General features: G+C 34.9%; 2 protein-coding genes across 2 annotated transcripts in view; both read left to right on the top strand.

Annotated features, from left to right (window-relative positions):
• The window catches only part of LOC108771073 (uncharacterized), an 11,798-nt gene extending 6,769 nt beyond the window's left edge, over positions 1-5,029 (top strand). Inside the window, exons 2-3 of the mRNA XM_018522969.1 lie at positions 2,649-2,928; positions 3,916-5,029. Of these exons, the coding sequence (XP_018378471.1) occupies positions 2,649-2,928; positions 3,916-5,029 (1,394 nt within the window). The remainder of the gene's footprint in view (positions 1-2,648; positions 2,929-3,915) is intronic.
• A 5,528-nt stretch (positions 5,030-10,557) lies between these two features.
• LOC108771071 (uncharacterized) lies at positions 10,558-11,913 on the top strand. Its single transcript, XM_018522966.1, has one exon. It carries the CDS (start codon positions 10,558-10,560, stop codon positions 11,911-11,913), a length of 1,356 nt encoding a protein of 451 aa, XP_018378468.1.
• The last annotated feature ends 10,069 nt before the right edge of the window (positions 11,914-21,982 follow it).

The raw sequence follows: 21,982 nt of genomic DNA, 5'->3' as shown, positions 1-21,982 counted from the left end.
TCTCTCTCTCTCTCTCTCTCTCTCTCTCTCTCTCTCTCTCTCTCTTTTTCCTCGTCTGGCCGTCGCCGACGCCGCGCCGTCCCAGTCACGGGTCCCAGTCTCGCAGAAATAATTATAAACAAGACGTAACGAGAGTCTTTAAAGCTATCATCGGTATAGATTTATTATCATTCTCAAAGAGCAGAGCGCAGTTGGACGTACCTGTGCGAATCCTGTCGTATTCCATAAATGCATTTATTATAAATGCATTAATGTGTGAAAAAAAGAATGGATTATATCTCCTCTACGGGTCCACTTCAGCTCATGATTACACGAGGAACGAGTTTCTCCGCGGAATACTACGGATATGCGGCGCATTCAACATTAGGGAGCCTAATTAGTGGTCATGTAGATTGAAATTCCGCCCAACTAATTTTCTCTCTCTACCTGCCTTTCTCCCTTTGAATATTACTAGACCGTCGCGTTGGAATATATGGAAATTGCAATTATGAGAACTATCGTGCGGCACTGATAAGCGAGAGAGCGATACCTAAAGCGAATGTTTCCTGATGCAAGCACAACAAACTAAACGAACGTGAATGTATTTATAATATGGGCTCGTTTCTAGCACGTAGACGCGTCACTTCCGTCCGGTTGTGTATAGAGTCAATGTCTTTGGGTTGATTCATGATCCTCGTGGTGGATAAGATAGAGAATCGATCGCGCGGCTTCGACAATAAGTTGACGTTTAGTAAAACGAATACAGCCGAGACATCACACTCGCAGAGAAATTAGAAGATGATATGCCAGTAAGTGGAATGTGAGTGATACTATCGGTGTAATAACGTAAAACTTTTGATAAGCTACAGACAGTATGCAGTTTGTTATATATACAACGTGTATTGACGGCAGTGCAGGCACTTGCTATTACAAGAAAACACAGTCAACCGAAACTAGTTAACTAGTTAACTCGGATGAAACTTCGAGTACAGAGTAACTCGAACTACATGAATATGCATTATTCGCCTTTGAATGTGGATAATTTACAAATATATGAAGAGAACGTCATGCTTATAAACGTTGTAAATGTTAAATCAAGCAGAATTTATCTTATTAAATAAATAAATTATAATGCTGTGTTCTGTAATATATTAAAATCAGTATATTATGTTAAAATATAAGTACGAGTACTATTCAAAACAAGAAAAATTCCATGTACGATCTATTTAATAAAATAAATATTGCCTACTCTAATATTATTTTAATGAAAAAAAAGTATGATTTTAATGTCTAACATTTGACTGAGAAAAAAACTAATCATTTGACTAAATTAATTTAGCTCTTTATTTCTTTCGTTGGAAAATGTACACGGAGAGAATTTTTTTCTTAGAGTTTATCCTGAAAATATGATAGTCGTGGGACGACATTGTATTTCCAAAAATATATTTTAATATAAATTTTAATATAAATCTCCTTCATTAATAAAATTACAATAAAGTATAAAACAATTTTGATTAATTTTACTAAAGTGTATAGTAAAAATCTTTAAAATATTGTGTTGTATCACAACTACTATATTTTCGGAGTAAATTTTATATAAAACAAAATTCTCTCCTTGTACGTATTTAAGTGAAATACGATATGTTTGACTTAAATACATACATTCTTCATCGAAAAAAATAAAGACAACTAAATTAATTTAGTCAATTTTTTCTCAATATTCATATTTAAAAATGCAAAAATTTAGAAAGAAAGTTTTTTTTGGTAATGATAAAAGATGTTTAAACATCGTTTAATAACGTTCTGATATTTTGTTTTTGCAATCCTATTTGTTTCCGATTTTTGGCTTTGCAGTGCTAAATTTATTTGCAAATTTTTATTCAAAATATTTTCCTTATTGAAATATTAATGTCACATGCTAAAAATTGTCTTTTATAATTGCTTAATATTACACTTTCTAAGAACAATGGACACGAAGTAAGGCTTACACAATTTTATTCACATTTATGGATTCTGTAGGAGCGTGGGGAAAAATGCTATTAGCGCTCTTTGTCATTCTATCCTTGTTTTTCGTCTAATGAACAATAAAGAAAAAATGACACAAATATCGCTAATAGGGTCTACTTGAATGCATCTTATGTCGGCAATATTCCTTTGTTAGCTATAAGAAGCTTAACAGAATTGATTTTATGAAGGTATCTGAAAACAGTGACCTATTTTTCTACAAATATATTATATATATTTAGAAGATACATATTTCATTATGAAGGAGAATTATTAAATAATATACTATGATTCAACAATTTACTAATTCAATTAAAAAAATTTTTTTTATTTCAATATAATACGTATAACAATCTCTAGTAATTCGACACAAAATGCATTTGCTAAATATGAGCGCTAAATGTTTTTTATGAGATATTTTCACTACTTGAACAGGGAAATAAAAATCGAAAGTTTTAATTATATTTTCAAAAAAATAAACATAAATCGCAGCAAGAATAGTGCTCTGTGATAGCTAGTACAAAGTGCTCGCGCATTACTTTCTTATCAAAAACTTGAATTAGCATCATTATTCTCTTCACCAAGCCTCATAATTAACTTCTTCGAATGGTTTCTCCATTCGTTCCGATCAAACAACTTAGCGTCATTTCTTGTGCATGTTCTAGGGGGTGAACCGCCAGGTACAAGAAGCATCGTCGCTTATTCGTGGGCCCGAAGATTGGCACTCGATTACAGGCCCACCAAGCAGTGCGACGGTAATGGTACGCGCGGAATGGCGTTAAACGCGTACAAGCTGCCCGGCACGAAATGGCTCGAGACAATCCCGGGACAGCTCTTCCTGTACAGCGCCCACTTGGACCTCAGAATCGCCGGTTACCCGAGCATCAGAGTGATTGGCGTTAAACGAGGAGCCCTACCGTCCTCCGCGCTCTTCTGCACTATATGGTGAGCCATTTTTCATGTCGCGATGCAGCCCGTTACTCGTCTATCTCTGACGAACGTTAAGTAGCAAGGAAAAGAGAATCACTAAAGGTTGCTTATAAACGAGTGACGTCGTCTATTGCCTCTACATTGACAAATCGACCAAAATTAATATCAACCTTCTCTAACGGAAATTTAATGAGATTATAATTAAATTTATCATTAAAATTATTAATAAAGTTACAAATATTTCCTCTGTTTCTATTATTTAGTCAAAATAGCACTGTCCATTAAGTTGTAAAAATTAGACAATGTGCTTTAAATTTCATGCTCATCCCTGCCTTACTTAACAAAATGTAATTTTAAACTACATATGTTTCTATAATTGAAAATAATAGATGTCCAATTCATGATATTAAAATATAAAATTAGTTTGCGTATTTGTCTGTTTGTTTCTTCCAGTTCGATGTTCGAGAAAAATGCTAGAGTCTTGCTTCTTTTTAATATACTTAAAATAAATGTATGATGTAGGACATAAAAACACATTAATACCAAACTTAGTATTGCTAACCAAGAAACTACGTATAAAATAACTACTTTTATGTAATAATATATGTTAATAGATGTACGCTATAGTTAACTGCGTTTGCTCTCAACTGCCCTCATTTCATTTCATAATTAATTTTAATATCAAACTTATTAAATAAAGTATATTAATTCATTTTATACTTTTAATTTCGGTGAAATTAAACTTTGTTAATGCAGGTGGAACGTATACAAGTTAATTGTTTCAAATAGCGTTAGGAGTGAGTAATGAAAACATTAGCAACAGCGCGAAATAGAGCATATTCGCTTAAAATACACGGTTGAAAAACCGCGTTATAAATGTCTCTATAAATGCCTTCCACCATGCGTGCAGGTGTTTTCCGGTAGGATACTCAACATTAACCAACGTGACTTTTCGATCGGAAAAGATAGATTAAGCGTCTTGGTTTTATTACGTACTTTCAGGTACTGGAAAAACGGGAGGATACTATCGTTGAGCGTGGAAGCGCTCATCTCGACGATCTGGTTGGACGAATGGGGTGAAACGGTGGACAGTTACATTGGAATCCTCGTGAATTGTCAATTGCCTTTAGACGGCTCGATACGCCATACATCTCGGGTTCATGTGGGTCCGAGTACTTGTTACGAGAATACTAGTCATAGTTTAACGATCCGCTCGGAATTCGGTGACGAAACTTTTATCGATCGGAAGAGGCGCCAGCAGTTCACTCTGTGCATTAAAGGCTTGGACTTCGACGAGGATATATCGCATAAACTAATAGCTTTCGTCGAGCTACATCGTATTCTAGGCGCTCAGTTCTTCTACTTCTACGTATTCAACGTGCACGAGAACGTACTCAAGGTGCTACGCTTATACGAACGATCGAACGTGGTGCGATGGTTCACGCTTGACCTGCCGGGTGATTTGCCAAACGAGAAGACGGCCCGAAGGCGATTCTTCAACGAGGACATCTGGACGAAGAGGCGAATGGAGTTGATCCCATACAATCACTGCTTCTATGAAAATATTTACCGTTCGGAGTTTGTGGTGCCAATCGACATCGATGAAGCGATTGTGCCGACGCGCCGGAAGACCTGGCACGAATTGCTGCTAGACGAACGCGCGAAGCTCGGCAAAAGTTTCAAAGACTTCGCCTCGTATTCTGTACGGAACGCCTATTTCTTTCCCGAGCTGCAAAATAAGAGTCAAACCGATCGGTTGACTGAACTGGACGAGAAGCTCCGTCGCTCGGCCGAGTATACAGACTATCTGGATACCATGAGAACGGCCAGTATTTCGCCCGAGGGCGACTCGGTGAAAAGTTTCGTCTCCACGAAGCGCGCGTTAACGGTGCACAATCACTATGCTCTGACCACGCTGAACCCGTCTACTAGACGGGCTCATCATCTGGACTCAAACGATGTGCTCAAGCACCATCACCGAGCTTGCGACAGCCGACATCTCGATTGCGATCTCTTAATGGAGGACGTTAGGATCGACGAATCCGCTTTACGCTACGCGGACGAGTTGAAAACGAGGATGAAGATCGCCTTAGCCGATCTCGACGCCCTGCCATAGACTAGTGATGTTGTAAATAATAAAAATTCTTTTTGAAATCTTCGTCTCTTATTATCTATCAGCCAATCTTTGCGGTATCCTTTAAGATAATTTTAACGTTTATCTCTTTAAATAGTCAAAATATCAAAACATATTAAATATTAATATTTAATGTTTATTTTGTGTTGATATAATAACAAAATTAGGCATAATTTTTTTTTCTTTAAGCAGACCAATTAAGTTTGTTCACATTTTTATTAATTTAAGTTTGTTGATTAGCGTTGTGTTGATTAGCAGTTGCTTCAGAAAAAAATTTAAAAGATATAATTTAATAATATGAAAACAGAGAGAAAGACCTGATTTATCCTATTAAAGTTACGGTACAGAAATAATCTAAACTCTTCTCCCTTCTACCATTCATACCGTCAACTTTGAAATGGAACAGGTCACCTAAAAATGATAGCGCCAAGAACCAGTGATCCAAAACAAGAGTAACAATGACATTTTTCGAGCGTTGTACTTAAAATTATTACGGTCAAGTGAAATAATTGGAAACATGTAAAAAGATAAAAGCGAGCTTGACACTTTTCAGGTTTGACAAGTAAAAAATGATATTGCGGTCAAGCATGATAATTGGAAAATGTGTAAAATGACAAAAGCAAGCTTCATACTTTCCAGTCTCGATGCTTGAAATTATTGCAGCTGGGGCTGGAACAATAATTGGAAAGCATTTAAAATGACAAAAGCATGTTTGATGAGCCTTCAAGATTGATGTTTAAGTTTGTAATAGTTGGACGCAATAATTGGAAACCATCTAAAACGACAACAGCAAAGATGATAGCTTTCGAGGTATGAGACTCGGAGCGCTTCGAATATTCAAACGACTTTAACAACTATAACTGCCTTTCGTGCCGCCGCGCCGTGGCTTCAGCCGTCTGACACGTTTATCAAATGAGACGAAACGAACGCGCTATTTACGCGAAGGAAAGAATAGGAAAGGTAAGAGTCTCTTGAGTTAACGAGTACGTACGAGGAGCGAACGACTTTATAAAGCACCGCATCCATCATGCTCGGTACGTGTGAACGACAGTTTCAATCTCGCTAAAGTGGCGGTTTGGTGGTCATCCATTAGCGTTCAAGATCTCGTACTATACACGGGTCAAATGCCTCTCGCCTCAAACAGCCCCAAGGGAATTTCTATCGTTATCGACTGATTAGATTCAGATCGAATCTCTCGGTGCAAACGGCATTACGCGCAACCGTCATCAAACATATTTTTCACAGATTAAATCGGAGAGGAGACGGAGATGGAGACGGAGACGACTCCTGTACGCAAGCATCCAAGACGGAAGATAAATTCCGGAAGCAAACAAAGGTACGATTCGTTTCAAATGCGACCGCGATTCTCTTAGATAAGTTTTACGATTCGTATCGAGCGCAGTGCAAGTGCGCGCGATCAAGGTCGTAACTAGATTTAATAGATCATAAGAAAGCCATCGTATCCGCATTCTCTGAAACTTGTTACAGGGCAAGATAAAAGCGGAATGCTATTTCCGTTAAAGAGAGAAGGAGATAAGTCAGTTCGCGGAATGCTAAAATTATTCGTAGACATTCACGGCGTGCCAGGCACTCTCGGACGTGTCGCTTCGCCGATTCTTCAAATGTCACTGCGACTTCAAAATGCAATAACTGAACTCGCAAACTTCCAAAGAGATGCGACGGTTGTAAGACGGAGAAAAGTTTTCCGTCGTACTCTTCAAGTATATCGATCAGCCAGGGTTCCTATCGGCATTTAGGGCGACAGGTTACAAGCAAGCACCGAGAAACATACGCATCTAGATCGTTCTAGTTACATACAATAATGTTTCGTACAAGCGAGACAGATCGACCCGATAACGTATCGCTAAAATGGGGAGAACCCGACAGCCACTATACTCACAAACTCACTATTACACCATGGAAATCTTGTTCCTGATTTTTCGCCTAGTTCAAGATTAGCCGCGTCACGCCGGTTGTCAATTTGAATAAATTTATCTAACCCATATATATTCACTCTTTTATCGACCACGATTTTTATACAACCATTTCGTTAGTCTAATAAGAGTTCGAGGCAGTCCTACTACTTTTAGCCTCTAAAATTTGAGCATTTTTAATTCATAAAGATTTGTCATTTTATACAGTTTTTACCCAAAAATAAAACATCTTTAATGAGTCATGATATAACTCTTCAATATTTGCCAATAAGGTACCAAATAAAAACATATATTTTATTACAGCTATGTATAGTGCAATATGTTCACAATCTAATTGTGCAAGTAGCTACTTTATATTCATGGTTAGATCCAATTGCATTGTTATACAGACTTTACGATTGGTACAACATGTTGCGAAAGCGAAACGTTGGATATAAATGAGTTAACATTCCCGCGGCGTATACAATTTCGGGAATTAAAATTTTAACTGAAGAGCATCCAATCCATCATAAATCTCATTATATCCTTCAGCTCATACACGTTAACGCACGTATCTCTTTACTGATTTATATCTGCGGCGTTTGAGTTACAACGTTTTTTCCAAGCTGACAAAGTAATCTCGCTAAGTCACGCCTGAAGGGTTCCATTGAACATCTCGCGCGAGGCGCGTTAATTCGACCACAGAATATTTTCGCGCGGCACGACGACGAGAAGCCGTGCTCCACTTAACAAAGTATCCACGAGAAGACGTTCGTCTGACAACACGTGATAAAATTCGCACCGGTGTCACGTTCACCGCTCGCTGAAGCCGATCCTGGATTAATGCGGTAATAAATCACACGAACTTTAAGAGAGGCTGTACGCGCCTAAAGGAAGTGCATGTGCTCATCGCCTGCCTAAATTTATCAGCACACTACCATGCACTGAATGCCCGAATCCCTGTCTATCCCTTTCATATCGCGTCAGCGACGACAATGACAACAACAAAAACGACGACGCTGTTACGACGATGGAAGCTTTATCTTTCATCCCCGTAAACTTCCGCATGGAATTCGCATATATCATCGGTAATAATGTCTCCGACAGTCATGTGCACCTGCTTTCTGACCGCGATCCCCTTGCTTGAATGAGGCGCCAACTTGAGCTGTCATTTCCGGGAAAAAAAACGATCCACAGAAAGATCGATTTTACTAAAAATTTAGATATAAATCTAAAAATGATTTTGTTGGTCCATCAAAATAATTATGTAGAACATTCAAGCTGACTGCTGGAATGTCAAAACTTTGCAATATTGCTCATCACGATTAAAATTTCTACATAATTATTTCGATGATCAAATATATATTCAAATTAATATATCCAATTAATTTTTTAAATGCTTTGAAATCGTTCTTTCCGTGGAAAAATCATATTATAAAACCCGAGCAGTTGAACAAACATGATCGCCAACCTCGTCAATGATGATATCGCCGCAAGTAATCTTCCGAGCGAACAAATTTTTACGATTCTCTATTCCTTTCCTCCTCTGAACAATCCAGGTCGCTTTTCTTCAGAGATCGATTCTTCTCTTGTGTCTGTTTCTGCCTCTGCACTGCACTACCCATTTTTCCCGTTGAAGAATTCATCATTCATCCCGTCACCCCAAGTTGTATTTCATTGTTTAAACGACGCTTCTCTTGAATTGTTGTGAACGACTGATCGCACACGTCATAAAGGTAGGTCAGTTTCTGCACGATGAGGGGTAAATGGGAAGCATAATAGCATTACAGAGATGGCTCTAGAAACAAGCTTGAATTCTCCGAGACTACAGTTTTCCCGTCGCGAGACAAATTGGAGCGTTCAACGTCAAGAAGACGTGTAATGCTTCTTTGAGATAACGTGTTTAAAACATTATGAAGTTGAAATTGTATGAAGAAGAGAATTTACAGATGATTTATGATATTATAGGTGTAATTTTTTTTCAAATTTGTCAATTTATATCTGACTCTAATTATAAGAAATTATAAAAAATAGTTAAATATTTATATAATTAATCTTTTATTTCTATAAAAAATAGTTAAATATGAATATAGTTAATCTTTTATTTTTGTTTCAACTATCTATTGCACTATTATTCATCTAAACATGTGTATGTGTGTGTATATGTAGAGAAATATGTGCAACATGTAAACATATGTGAGTGCAGTATGATGAGGTCGAGTTCGTTTACTAAATCCAAATAACTGTGCGGATTAGTCTCAACCCCGCAAGCTGTATATTTATAGCAATACTCTACAGATTATGTAATTAGGGACATCATTTGAAATTTACGAAGCGTACAAATAACGTTTTCATGCCAGATTCACATGAAATCATATCTATCAATTAAATCCAGTCAATTAAAAACTAACATGTTCAATATTTTTATTTTAAAAAACAACTTTCAATATTAAATTTAAAAAAAAAGAAAACATTCATGAGAACACTTATTTTTATTTTATATATATTTTATATATAGTTTACTTGATTCATTTTTCTAAAATTTTTCAAACACAAGTTTGTAGATGTACATTATTATACTATTTTTTCGTTACAATTTTATCCTACGCGTGAAAGGCTAATCTTTAATCATTAACAAAGCTCGACATAAAATACAGATATTAAGAGCTTAGGTTAATCAAGGCCTAAATCTGCAAGAAGTGTTCTGCTAAATTATGCGCGTGTCATAAACTTTGCGAGAATCAGGGGCATATAAGCACGCGACACGAGCGTTCATATTGTAGCACAAAAAAGTTGGAAACATATATAGCTTTCGCGATTCGTCGAGTATCTGCAAGCATGCGCCTGCCATCCGCTAAAGTGAGAGGGAGAGAGAAAGAGACAGAGAACATAGAGAGAGGGTTGATCGCAAGTAAGCAGCACGTGCGTAACAGTCATCCTGGCGCATTCGCCAGGACCGCTTGCATCTCGGAAGTTATCTTTCCATCATCGAATGTTACAGATCATTACCTCGCGCAATAAACATTTGCAATCACGTCAACACTCGTTTTCGCATTTCGCCCGCGAAAATTCTTAAAATTAGCAGTTATACTATTGCTTCGTTAACATTTTTTTCATCACAAATATTAAATCTTCCTTTAATTCGAGCTCGTCTTAAAATAAACTTAAACATTATCCGTGGTGGTAGAAGGATTCCATAGTAATTATAACATCTCAGATTTACTCTTTTTGATTTATTTTAAACGCACACTCCAGTGGAAATATATAGAGTGAACGTCGCAAACGTCCGGTGACACATATAAAATATGCACGATTGCCACGAAGAGTTACGGCACGATTACACGTATGCGCGTGCTCTGCGCGTATACTGCATCAAGAATGCGACTCATTTACACATTATTAAGTACTCCCGACAGATTATACTAGCGACTATAATTCCTATTATTTCCGCACGGATACAAATCGTCGGTATGGCAAGACGAATTGTCAAATCCTCACCTTCGAGGACGAGAGTTATCTATCCAGTAAAGGATACAGGAAAGAATTTTACCCAACAATGTGTTCGCTCGAGTGGACCGTAAAAAATTCTAACATAGCATGACAATACACAGACATAATAAAATGAGGCACAGTAGTTCTTGGCCCGATCGAGCACCGCAAAAAGTGAAAGTGCGCGTTGATCCCTTATCTCGTGCCTTTACAATTATCCCAACGAGCCGCGAGACGGTATATCGATTGGAACAAACTGCACCGCGATCTAATTGCCTGGAAGAAGTCATCCTTCTAGATCGATGTGCCCCAGGAGGAGTCACGTCCGTGATGATAAAACGAAGATTAATCGACGGAAGGGCATCTATAAATAAGAAACCCGCGAATTTCTCTGAGAATTCATCCGATGTGACTAACGAGACGAAGATCATAAAAAATACGAGTCGATATTTCATGCCGCGCAGTCTTTCTTTAATCGAGACAACTGCAACTCATCAAAACTCGGTCATTGTGTTGGAAGAAAACATCGTCCGAAATCCATTGAAATATAAATCGGACTCGCTCGAAAAGATTAATAATGAAATAGCGACGCGAGATATGAAAAGAAACTCCATCTCAAGAACTACATCGGATACAGACTTTTCAAAATTGCTTTCGAAAAATGTGCATGTTGAGGAAGGAAAGGAAGCACTCGCACATCTGAAAAATAAATCTCCTTCATTCGCAGAGACGAATGCTTTTGATGTCATAGTAAATATTGCAAATGAAAGTCAACACACAGTCAGCATCGCGCAAACAAATCATTCGCAAACACGAGAAACAGAAGAGATGAGAAAAAAATATCAAACTCTGGTTTCGCCCACATCCTCAGCGAGACACGCATCTTCGCCACCGCATATCAAGGTGGTGGATTATGACGATTATGTGACATCCATGTCATTTTCATCGAAGAATGATCTTCATGCCTGTCCAAAGTGCACGTCCGAGGGTGTCCTTCGCTCGCAGATCGATCCTTTTCGTTCCCCTTCGCAGAACAAGAAAAACGATGCCACGAACGCGCGTGGTGTTCGAAGCGATTTGATCAGACGCGAAAAAAAGGAAGTCGAGCAGCATCAAAGCAAAGATATCTGGTACGCGGACCGCCTAATCGGGGAAGCAAGAAACGCGGATGGCAAAAAACTGCAGCAACAAAGAAAAAATTACGACCTGTCGCCGATGCGAGCGGCAATGGACTTCAGAAAGGAGGCTACTCTGAGACGGCATTATTACCCCGAGGGAGGTTGGGGATATGTCATTGTCACGTGTTCGGTATTGGTGCATTTCATCGGGGTGGGTCTGCAACTCGCCGCTCCCGGATGCTGGCATATAACAGCCGAATTACAGTTCCGACATCCCCCGTTACACAGTGCAGGTATGAAATCTGATATTCTTAATGCATGGAATATTAACTTAATAAACATCTAAAACTTGTAATATAATAGTACTTAGCTATATATAATATAATAAATAAATAGAATTCTCGATAGATATATAACAAATTTGATTAATTAAATCTCTATGTATTTTGGTAACACGTGTATCACATCAATATTCTACTCGTTGATCGTCAGTGGCTATTATCCACATATTTTACATACTAATTATGAATGATAATGCAAATTTAACGCAAATGTATTTATGAAAATTTTGGTTATTCGTTAATATTATTAGATAAATTTTAAATATAAATCAAAATTTTTTAATTTAAAAATAAACTGCAAACGTTATATTAATTTCTGATGTTCATGTATGGAAAAATGTCTTATTTTTATTAGATATTTTTTATTACATATTTGATTAAAATAATGTCACACTTTCTATCTTTCTTGAACAAAATTATTATCATTTTTCATATTTTTTCACGAACTAATAACAGTCTATTTATCATCATAGACGGTAAATAATCGAAGTAAATCGAGATAAATCTTGACGATGATAAGTATCCTAATTCTGACCTGGATATGTCTCCTTACGGATGATATTTTGATCACGTAACTATTCATACACCATCTCAAATCTGGTCGTATCATAAATTATATACCCAGAGGTACTGTGGACACATTGGACACAGAGCGAAGAGATGAAAGCTCGAGAAATCCAGATCTTCAATCAATATGCGATACCTCATAGATACTGTCTATTATATTTATCACTTATATTTCATACTTTTTAATAAAAAATGTATACAAAATTATAAAAATAAAGTATTACTTTCCTATTATTCACACAAAGTTAGAAAATTACACATTTTTAAAATAAAGAGTTCGTGCCAGTGGTAAAATATTTGTTAAAAAAATGATAAAACAATAGAAAATTTTATTATCGCCAATTCAATATTTTAATATCAGTATTCTAGTTTAACGCAGTGAGAGTGTGTAATTTTTAATTTAAGCTTTATGCGAAATAAAATCCGTAAATATAGATTAAATATTGATGTAACAAATAAGTTTATTTTTTGTTACAAAATATTGAATGAATCCAAACCAGACCTACATATATTGGTAAAAAATTTTAATTCTGTTACTATTATGTTTCTCTAAAAAATGTACTATATCTCAATAAATATTTTTTTTTTATATTTGTACGTAAATATTTACTTAATGGAAAAAAATGATAGTTAAATTAATGGTTCTTGTATCAAATAAACATATGTTAATATTCAGTAAATGTTTACTTACTAAAAAAATATTTATTAAATAAAGTAAATTTTAAATAGTAAATAGTAAATTTGTTTTCAGTGTAATGTTTATTTATCAGGAATTCTTAAGATGAATGCAGTTTATATAACTTGACGAAACTTTATTACATAAGAATAAAATAATTGTGAAAGTTTTATCTAAAATGAAATATGCCATTGAGTAACATTAAAAGGAAATAATGCTTACTATTTCTAAAGAAACTCGGTAACTGTAGTCGAAGTTGGGATCAAAGTTATACTCAACTTTGCACCTTTGACACACATTGATTTTCTTGCTCGTTTCCCACGGGCCAAGTTCCAATGGATTGACTGCAATTTGTTTGCCTTGTCATGTTCAAAACGCAGTTTTTACAATCTCTACAGAATCTTTTGATTCTGATGAAATAAAGTATTTCTTTCAATGTTACTTTTCATTAATACTACATTGAAAAGATGTATTAACGATATATTAACAGTATCAGCTAATAGCAGTCTAATTAAGAAAAAAAAACCTTGTTAATTTTTAATGATAGTATTGATGAAAAAAATATTTTATTGATACAACAGTATGACATTTACTTTTTATAAACATACTATATCATGAATTAACAAAATTATGTTCAATTAAACTGCTATTAATTTACTATCAATAACATCATTTTTTGCATATAGAATTTTAAGGAATTTTATTCAATTATATGTATATAGGAAGTAAGAGTTTGATCGAATAAACAAAACAAATAAATCTTTTTTATAATAATAAATAAATATTAATTTTATGACGCAGATAAAAAATGAATATAAATCTATAAAATTAAATTTCAAGTTTGTATCAAATAAGGTTATAATTTCATGATAAAAAATTTAGTAAATTTTTCCAACGGTAATCATTTTTGTATGTATTCCCTAGCATCATCATTTATTCCGAAAACGTAGAGATACTTTTCAACCGGGCCTTATATTTTCGGGATTAATGCATACGAAGGAAGAATACCTCCCATGCGTAACATCGTAAAATGTACGTGCGAGAAAAATCAGGACAACGAATCGACAGTCGAAACGCGTCGCGCGGCTCACGTTTGGCCTAATGCGTGCAAAGCATTGCAATGTACCTACGAAACATCACTGGATTTCACACATCGAGGATAGTTCTCGTTCGCAATCCACCAATGTTGGTATAACTTAATACTCGGTTTTATTTGTTACTATAGGCACTCTTTTACGATAAATCCAATTACAAAAGTGAAAAAAAAGAATAAATAAAAAAACTTGGGAAATGTGGAATTGTTACAATGAGTGAAAAAGTGCTTCGCATTTCTAGTGTATCTGAAAAAGTACTTTGCATTCCTGGTGTACCGTTGTTACCATACTACGCGTATCCGTAAATACTGTATCCATCAATAGTAAATTTTACTTATTTTAAGAACAGATAACAGCGCGAAATATAAATATCTCTTTTAGAAGAAAAACAGATTAAATATATACGATAAGATTGCCTTGTTTGTGACTCATTTAAATAAAATCGCGATAAATAAAGCACGACGATAACAGTAACATAACTCGATTTCGAATCGTTTTCTCAGCACGAAGATTCAGCGGCTGAGACATCCGCTTCAATTGTAAGAGTTTGAGAAACGAACCGCGAAATGGATGAACAAGCTGACTCGGCGAGGTCGCGCGAGGAACCGGCATATCGCAAACGTCGCCGCTCTTACAGCGCGGCTATGAGCGAGGAGAATTCGCTCGACGAAGATGACAACGACGAAGAGCCAGAGGAAGAGGAATCCTATCCCCATCGTGACGATGCAACGCGAGCACGTTGCTGCCGGCAGCGCGAATGCATCGCGCGGAAAATATCCAGCGTGGAATCCGAGACCCGCACGTCGACCGAGAGCCTCGTTTCGAAACGGGCGTCGACGAGAGAGTCTTCCGGCGACATTGCGAAATCATGGAGCGAGATCGAGTTGCCCGAGTTACTGTTAACGCATCCGGAGATCCTATCACGTATGATGCGATGCCGTTGCTTCCTGGCGCAATTCTCCGCGTGCCAATATCGGTGCCGTTGCGTTCAGTGTCAGTACCAGCGCCGGAAAATTTCGTCCACGTCCTCTTGCTTCGCCAGGGATTCGGTTCAGGAAGTTGGCGCGAGGCGGAAGGACTCCGGAAACTCCGTGTCTACTTGTCAGAGCTTCCTGCCGCCTTCCTCCGGCAGAAACTCTGCTGGCAGCCTCTACGTCGACATCGGAGACAACGGGACAACGACGATTCAGCGTCGGCACTCGATCGCCGCCGGTCCGATACCACATCGCCGGTACTCGGATCAAACGCACTCGTTGCGCGGCTGCAAGATCGGCCGCGTAGATAATCGCAGACTCTCCGTGCAGCCGCTCGTCGGTGATGCAATCAGAAACTGCGAAGGCACCAGAGGTGCCGCGGAACCAATCATCGCTAGTAATACCCGTCCGCGAACATTTCCGAAAGCGACAGTTCACATGACACAATCAGTCCTTCCATTTCATCCTGAGAATTCCACACCCATCGGTATTAAAGATTCAAAAAATAATAAATCCCGAACCGCTAACGAATCTAACAGCGATGCGCATCTCGCTGCTAACAAAAAAAGTATCAGTGCTCTTACTGGCCGTAAAAATAGCACCCTTCCGATTACACCTAAGATGATGAGAAGGCGATTCTCCGAACAACTAATTCTCGAGGGAGGCCTCGGCAGCGTTGGCGAATCTGAGAATCTGTTCGATCAACTCGAGAACGTGGAGGAGGCAGAGGAATCCTTCACTGCGATAAACGCTCGAAAAAAAATCACGCTCAATAAGCATTACTACCCGGAAGGTGGCTGGGGATATGTTATTATCATAATAACGATTCTCGTGCACCTAATTTCTCATGGGCTACAACTGGCGTCCGGCTTGCTGATGAGCCCGGCAATGACGCGATTCGAGCAGACAGTTGAAAACTCAGGTACAGCATACAGAAGGACATTATTGATATGCTTAACAATTGAGTTGATACTAACATATTTGCTCGTATGTTATAGTTTAATGAGATGTCAATTATAACAATAAATAAACTTATAAAAAACAGATAATAATTTGTGAAAACCGCGTTTTCATGCTTTAATGATTGATTATGTAATTTTACGTGAAATTTTTTACTTTTCACTTTTCATTTTTTATTAATCAGAATTTTACGTGAAACTTTTCACGCATAGCGATTATATATGCAGCTTGGAGATGTGCTAGCTTATAAGTCGACATTCACAGTACGTTAACTTATTTCAAGATAATAGAGTATATATATCTGTCAAGATAATTTATCAAAGAACATAACATGGCTAGACTACACTCATTCTAATTTCGAAATATATTTATTAATTTCTCAAATTTCCGTTACCACGATTTATGGCAAAAAAGTTCACGTAAACAATTTCATATTTTCGCGGTTGGAAGAGTTACATGACCCCGCGATCGTAGATGATCGTAGAGTTCACGTAACTTTTTACTTTTCACGTTTCCGTCCTAGGGGAAATGTTACATTGCCCCCTGATTGCATATTTATTATTAAATGTTCGTCTCTTACGCTAAGAGAAAAGTTTGATATTTATGACTATAACTATATAGTAAAATATTATGGTGAGAAGCTTCATTTTTATTGTCATTACTGCTGTAATGTTAATGATAATAATTATATTTATAGTTCTACTGAATATATAAGTACCCACGGTTTTTTAAATGTATCTATTGACATGTAAAAGAAACGGTATAAATATTTCTATCAAATTATTTGCCTTTCAGATCTTTAATTTTTTGCCAGCACAAGGATGCCGCGACAAAAAGATACTTCGCAGCACGATTTATATTATTCATATTGAAATCATCACTTTCAAATCTTTTAAGCTTAGCACGTTCTCTTTCCGATAATATTATAAGTCTCATAAATTATTCTGCAGGTTGCTTCACTGGCAGTTTTATCCCGATAAAAATAGCAAAGCAAAATATTAATGTAATAAATAATTAATATGCACCTTTCAGCGTTCACATTAAACATGTAATTAATTGTTTAATTGTAATAAATCAGCATTACTAATGGAAAAATAATTGAAAATGGAACTATACTTAAATACACCGTTATTAGCACTATCTAAAATTGATCGCGGGAATTTTATTTATACATTTAATGCTCGTTTCTATCAGTGTAGGTTAATCTTAATCTTAATTTAACTTACTCTTATTTTTTCTAATTCTAAGAGTAGAAAAAGATGAAGAGTAATAAATGAACCGAGATTAAAGTTAATTTACATTGGTGGAAACAGGTATTAGGTATACGTAAGTTCCCGCGGGCAATTTAGATGGTGCTAACAATGGTGTATTTAAATTTCCGTGCTCAATTATTTTTTCATTAGTAAAGTTAATTAATCTGCATGATAAGTCAGACATAAGATGTACCAAAAAGAGTTATCCTAAAAAACGAGTATAAAATTATAGCAATTTTCAGGGAAACTACATATTTTTTTTAGTACTTAAAACCATAAATAAAATTATTATTGTTGATTTTTTATAGCAGTAATAACTATAAAAATAGAATTTCCTTAATTAAAGTAAAATTGAGTAAACCGTAATTATTTTACGATGCAATTATAATCACAAATACCACAAAATTTTCTCAGAGTGCATATGTTAATTACAAATGTTAATTACAAATGCGATTTACGCATTAAAAATAACCAGAATCAGACTGACACACTTAGTATCAAAAATGTATTAAGAAATGTAGGTCATAAATGATGCGTAAGAAATGATTAATTCCTATGGTGCGTGCTCGTTCATAAAAAAAAATTAATAACGCGACTGTGTGCTTTATTTCAAAAGATGCATCTTAAGAAATTTATGATGTTCGTAAAGCAAAAATAATATCATAAGACAACGTCTTGGCACATCTCGTTCCGCGTCATAATTAGTAAATCCAATCAAGACAACGTGCGTTCGACAGGCGCGCAAAATCAGGAGAACTGACCTCTCTTCTCCACAGAAACTAATCGATCACAGTTGAGTGAGTAACCGAAACGAGGTGAACATATACGTCATATTACGGTACTCGTTAATATGCAAATGTACGCCACCCACGTCGATTAATATCCGGCCAAAGACACGTTGTTTTGTACTCTGGCAAGACTTTGCGAAACTTTCAGTAAATTGAACCTGCAAGAGTTGCAGAGACGAGATATCAAGATATGCATTATGTAAACGATTCGATATACCTGCAACAACTGTCGTCCAAACAATACTCATCTATCGTAAACTACGTTAGAACAGCAGCGTACAAATTTGCCTCTATCTTACAATCTGCAATTTAGAGCACGCGTCTATACGCATGTACGTAAAGTGTCATGCACAACGTGGATGCAAACACGTCTGTTAGTTACGTCGCTGATTAGATTAACGCGATCATTGATTCAAATATTTATTTATTACATCATATTAAACAATATTACTAAAGATAAATGTAAGATCATACATATGGCAAAATCAATTGATATCATAATTTTAGCAATAGATTAATATTTATAATCAATAATTTAAAATGCACATTATTTCGCAGCGATACGAGAAATAAATTAATATAAATTATTTACGTCAACTGCAAAATCTTATAAATATTATTTTATACTTATAAATTCTCTCTTTGCAATTTACGTTTGTATCATTTTGAGTATTTTATTTATTTATGAAAAACTAATACCGTGTTTTAAACATTTGCTATGAATTAACTTAACATTTACTTTTCTATTTAAAAAATGTATAATATATATATAATATTAAACTATAGAAATAATGCACCAATTTTTAATTTAATCTTTAATTTGAAAATGATAATGGAGTTGAATCTATATTTATGACACAGTTTCGTAATATACCAAAAGTTCGTCAGTGATAAATGCACGAATTATAATTAATCAGGAACTATTTGTTGAAGAGAATGTTAAATCAGATGAAAATTTCAACTACATAATGGAAAACGGAATGAGGTAACAACTCACGGCGGAGTATTTAATCAAATGGTAAATTATTCGAAAACACTTCATCGAGATGAACATTTATCAAAAGAAAAAAATCATAGAAAAGAAAATTGCTCCAACAGAAAACTTTTTAGAATTATTACACAAAAGATTTGATATCGCTTGACCTGCGATTTGGTAGATGTGATTTGTCTTGACCATGTCCAGTATAAGTGGGTCAGTACTCCTTCAATGCATTTTTCATTGAATAGATTGTCTGTTTCATCATTTCCCTTTCAATACGTTTCCTTCTTCAAATTCTTGTTTTCCCTATCGATTTTTATATAGGTCAGTTTAGTTTTACCAATTTTTATTTCAATAAATTATTGACATTCACCTTTTCATTACGAATGAAATATGTTCTCAATAAATTCTCTACTCGGTAAATTTGTTATTTTGCTGAATTGCATTTCCGCGAATTCTGTGTATACTCACTATTAAAGCGAGTATTTTTACAAATATAAAAACGACAAATATTTTCCTAGTTACGGAATTTGCTACAAAAACCGACAAGTCGCGCATAAAAACTTCTTACGGGATTCTGAGACAATTACTGGATATGCATCATGCTTGATTGATTATAAATGCTTAATTGACTATAACAAATCTAATGCCGCTAAATAAATCGTAGCGAATTAATCTTGGTTTCCCAGCAACTCAAACTTTTAACCTACCATTGCAGCATCACGTAAACATAGTCATTTATATTAAATTTGCAAAAATATATGAAATTCTGAAGCAAAATCATAATTAAAGTACACATACAGTTAACATAAATAAATATAATTCTTATTCGTAATACATATTTAATAATACGTATCATTTTATGCAATATATCTTTTAAACAATATAAATATACAACAAAATAAAATATGAATATAATAATCAATAAAATAATGAAAATTTGCACACCGCGATATTTATTTTGACAGATAAATATAAAATTAGACTGTCTGTCTTGTGAGAATGGCCCCGACTCTAACACAGAGTCGATACGGCCAGAATCGAAAATGCCGCTTATGCGGTGAGTAACAAAAGTCTAAAAGAGTAACAATCTCAATTGCGCGTTTGAAGCCGGTCACACTTTCCAAAAATGATGACGCAATATAAAATTAGATAATATGTATACAATATTACATTATATATTATGTAATATGCGTTATATATTTAAACAAATCAAACCGCTTAATATTCTAGCAACCGTTTTCTGATAAAGTAGATACTGCGATTCTCTCTTGCCTGTAGACCGTTTTATCAGCTTATCCTAACTTACCGACAACTCGGATCTTATGTACGTTTACCGAGAGTTGATCTTTTTACGAAATATTCTGTTTCAAACAATGGTTTTTACAAAAAAAAAACAAATTATAAATTATAACATACTCTAATCTTGTTTTGAATTAAATAAGCTTGTTTATATGCATGTGTAAAGCTAAAACTAATTAAACTCTTAAAATATCATAGTTACATGTATATGCTGTTTCAGTAATTTCATGTAGTTATTATGTGAGTTTCATTTTATGCTACGTTTCTAACTGAACAAATTATTCGGGTGTTAAACAAATTATTCTCTTGATATTTTGCATATACTAAGAATTATACAAACTAGTAATTTTTATTTGAAATTTGTTAAATTTATATTAATTTATATTAGTAAATACGTATATTCTTTATAAACGTATATATTCACATAACTGAATAATAAATATTAAAATTATCAAAATAAATGTAATATATGTATCTAATCTATTAACATTAAAATCACTAAAGTAGTTAAAATAACTAATTTGTAATTTTTCTAAAAATTACTCAAATTTATAATGATGCATTGTTTGATCAACTAGAAAAAATCTAATATTATCTTTACGAAAATCGTGAAAAGGTATAAACAGTTAATAATCCAGTATAACTTTTACGATAACCACTAGCTAACCATATAGTCATTAAATTTTATTGTCTCTCGTCAAGTGTCATAAAGAACTGTTGTCAGTCAATGCACGATCTTTATCAAATACCCATCCTTTTATGTTTGCGATAAACTTTCAACTACCATTCTAGGTAATAATACTTTTGTTTTACTCAAGCTCGACTTGCGTTTATATATGTAATTTCACAATATCATGAAGAATATTTTTACATAATTTTACTATATGCATTTTAATCTCAACGAGGAGTAAAAAAAACAGCTGTGATTTTATTACTTATAATTTTTCGTTTTTATAAATACGTTTAGAGAAAAAATAATTTAGAAAAGTGTATATACGGAAAGAACGATTTTTTACTGTAAGTCTCAACAAATTCAGCTAAATACTGATCTGAAAATAATTTTATCGAACTCTTAAAATAATTCGACCCGTCATAAATTAAGTCATAAATTACTAAGTGGTTTAAAAAATATTGATTATCACAGATAGGGGAGACTGGGGCCGATTATCACAGTTTTTGATTATTGATTTTTAAAAAATAATAGATGTCTGATTTTGAAATATTATATACGTTACAATATACCTACATCCTTTAGGTATTAAAAAAAATATTACTCGTGAATTCATCATATCATAAAAATAAGTTATTTAATTTTAAATAATGCTGCGAAAATATGACAATTAACCCCGTGTTCTGGGTTGATTGTCACACGTTCTAGGATTGGTAGTAGCATATTTGTTATGGACAACACATATAAAAAACACAATTTTTATTTTAATATCAGTTCTATATTTTGAGAAATAATAGTAATTATAGTATTA

Source organism: Trachymyrmex cornetzi, unplaced genomic scaffold, assembly GCF_001594075.2.
Source record: "Trachymyrmex cornetzi isolate Tcor2-1 unplaced genomic scaffold, Tcor1.1 scaffold1388, whole genome shotgun sequence".
NCBI classification, from domain to species: Eukaryota; Metazoa; Arthropoda; class Insecta; order Hymenoptera; family Formicidae; genus Trachymyrmex; species Trachymyrmex cornetzi.
This window is presented reverse-complemented; position numbering and strand designations above follow the sequence as displayed.

What these genes read in the sequence shown, in the direction of transcription:
- LOC108771071 (XM_018522966.1), top strand. Translation starts at nt 10,558, where the DNA reads ATGACAATACACAGACATAATAAAATGAGGCACAGTAGTTCTTGGCCC.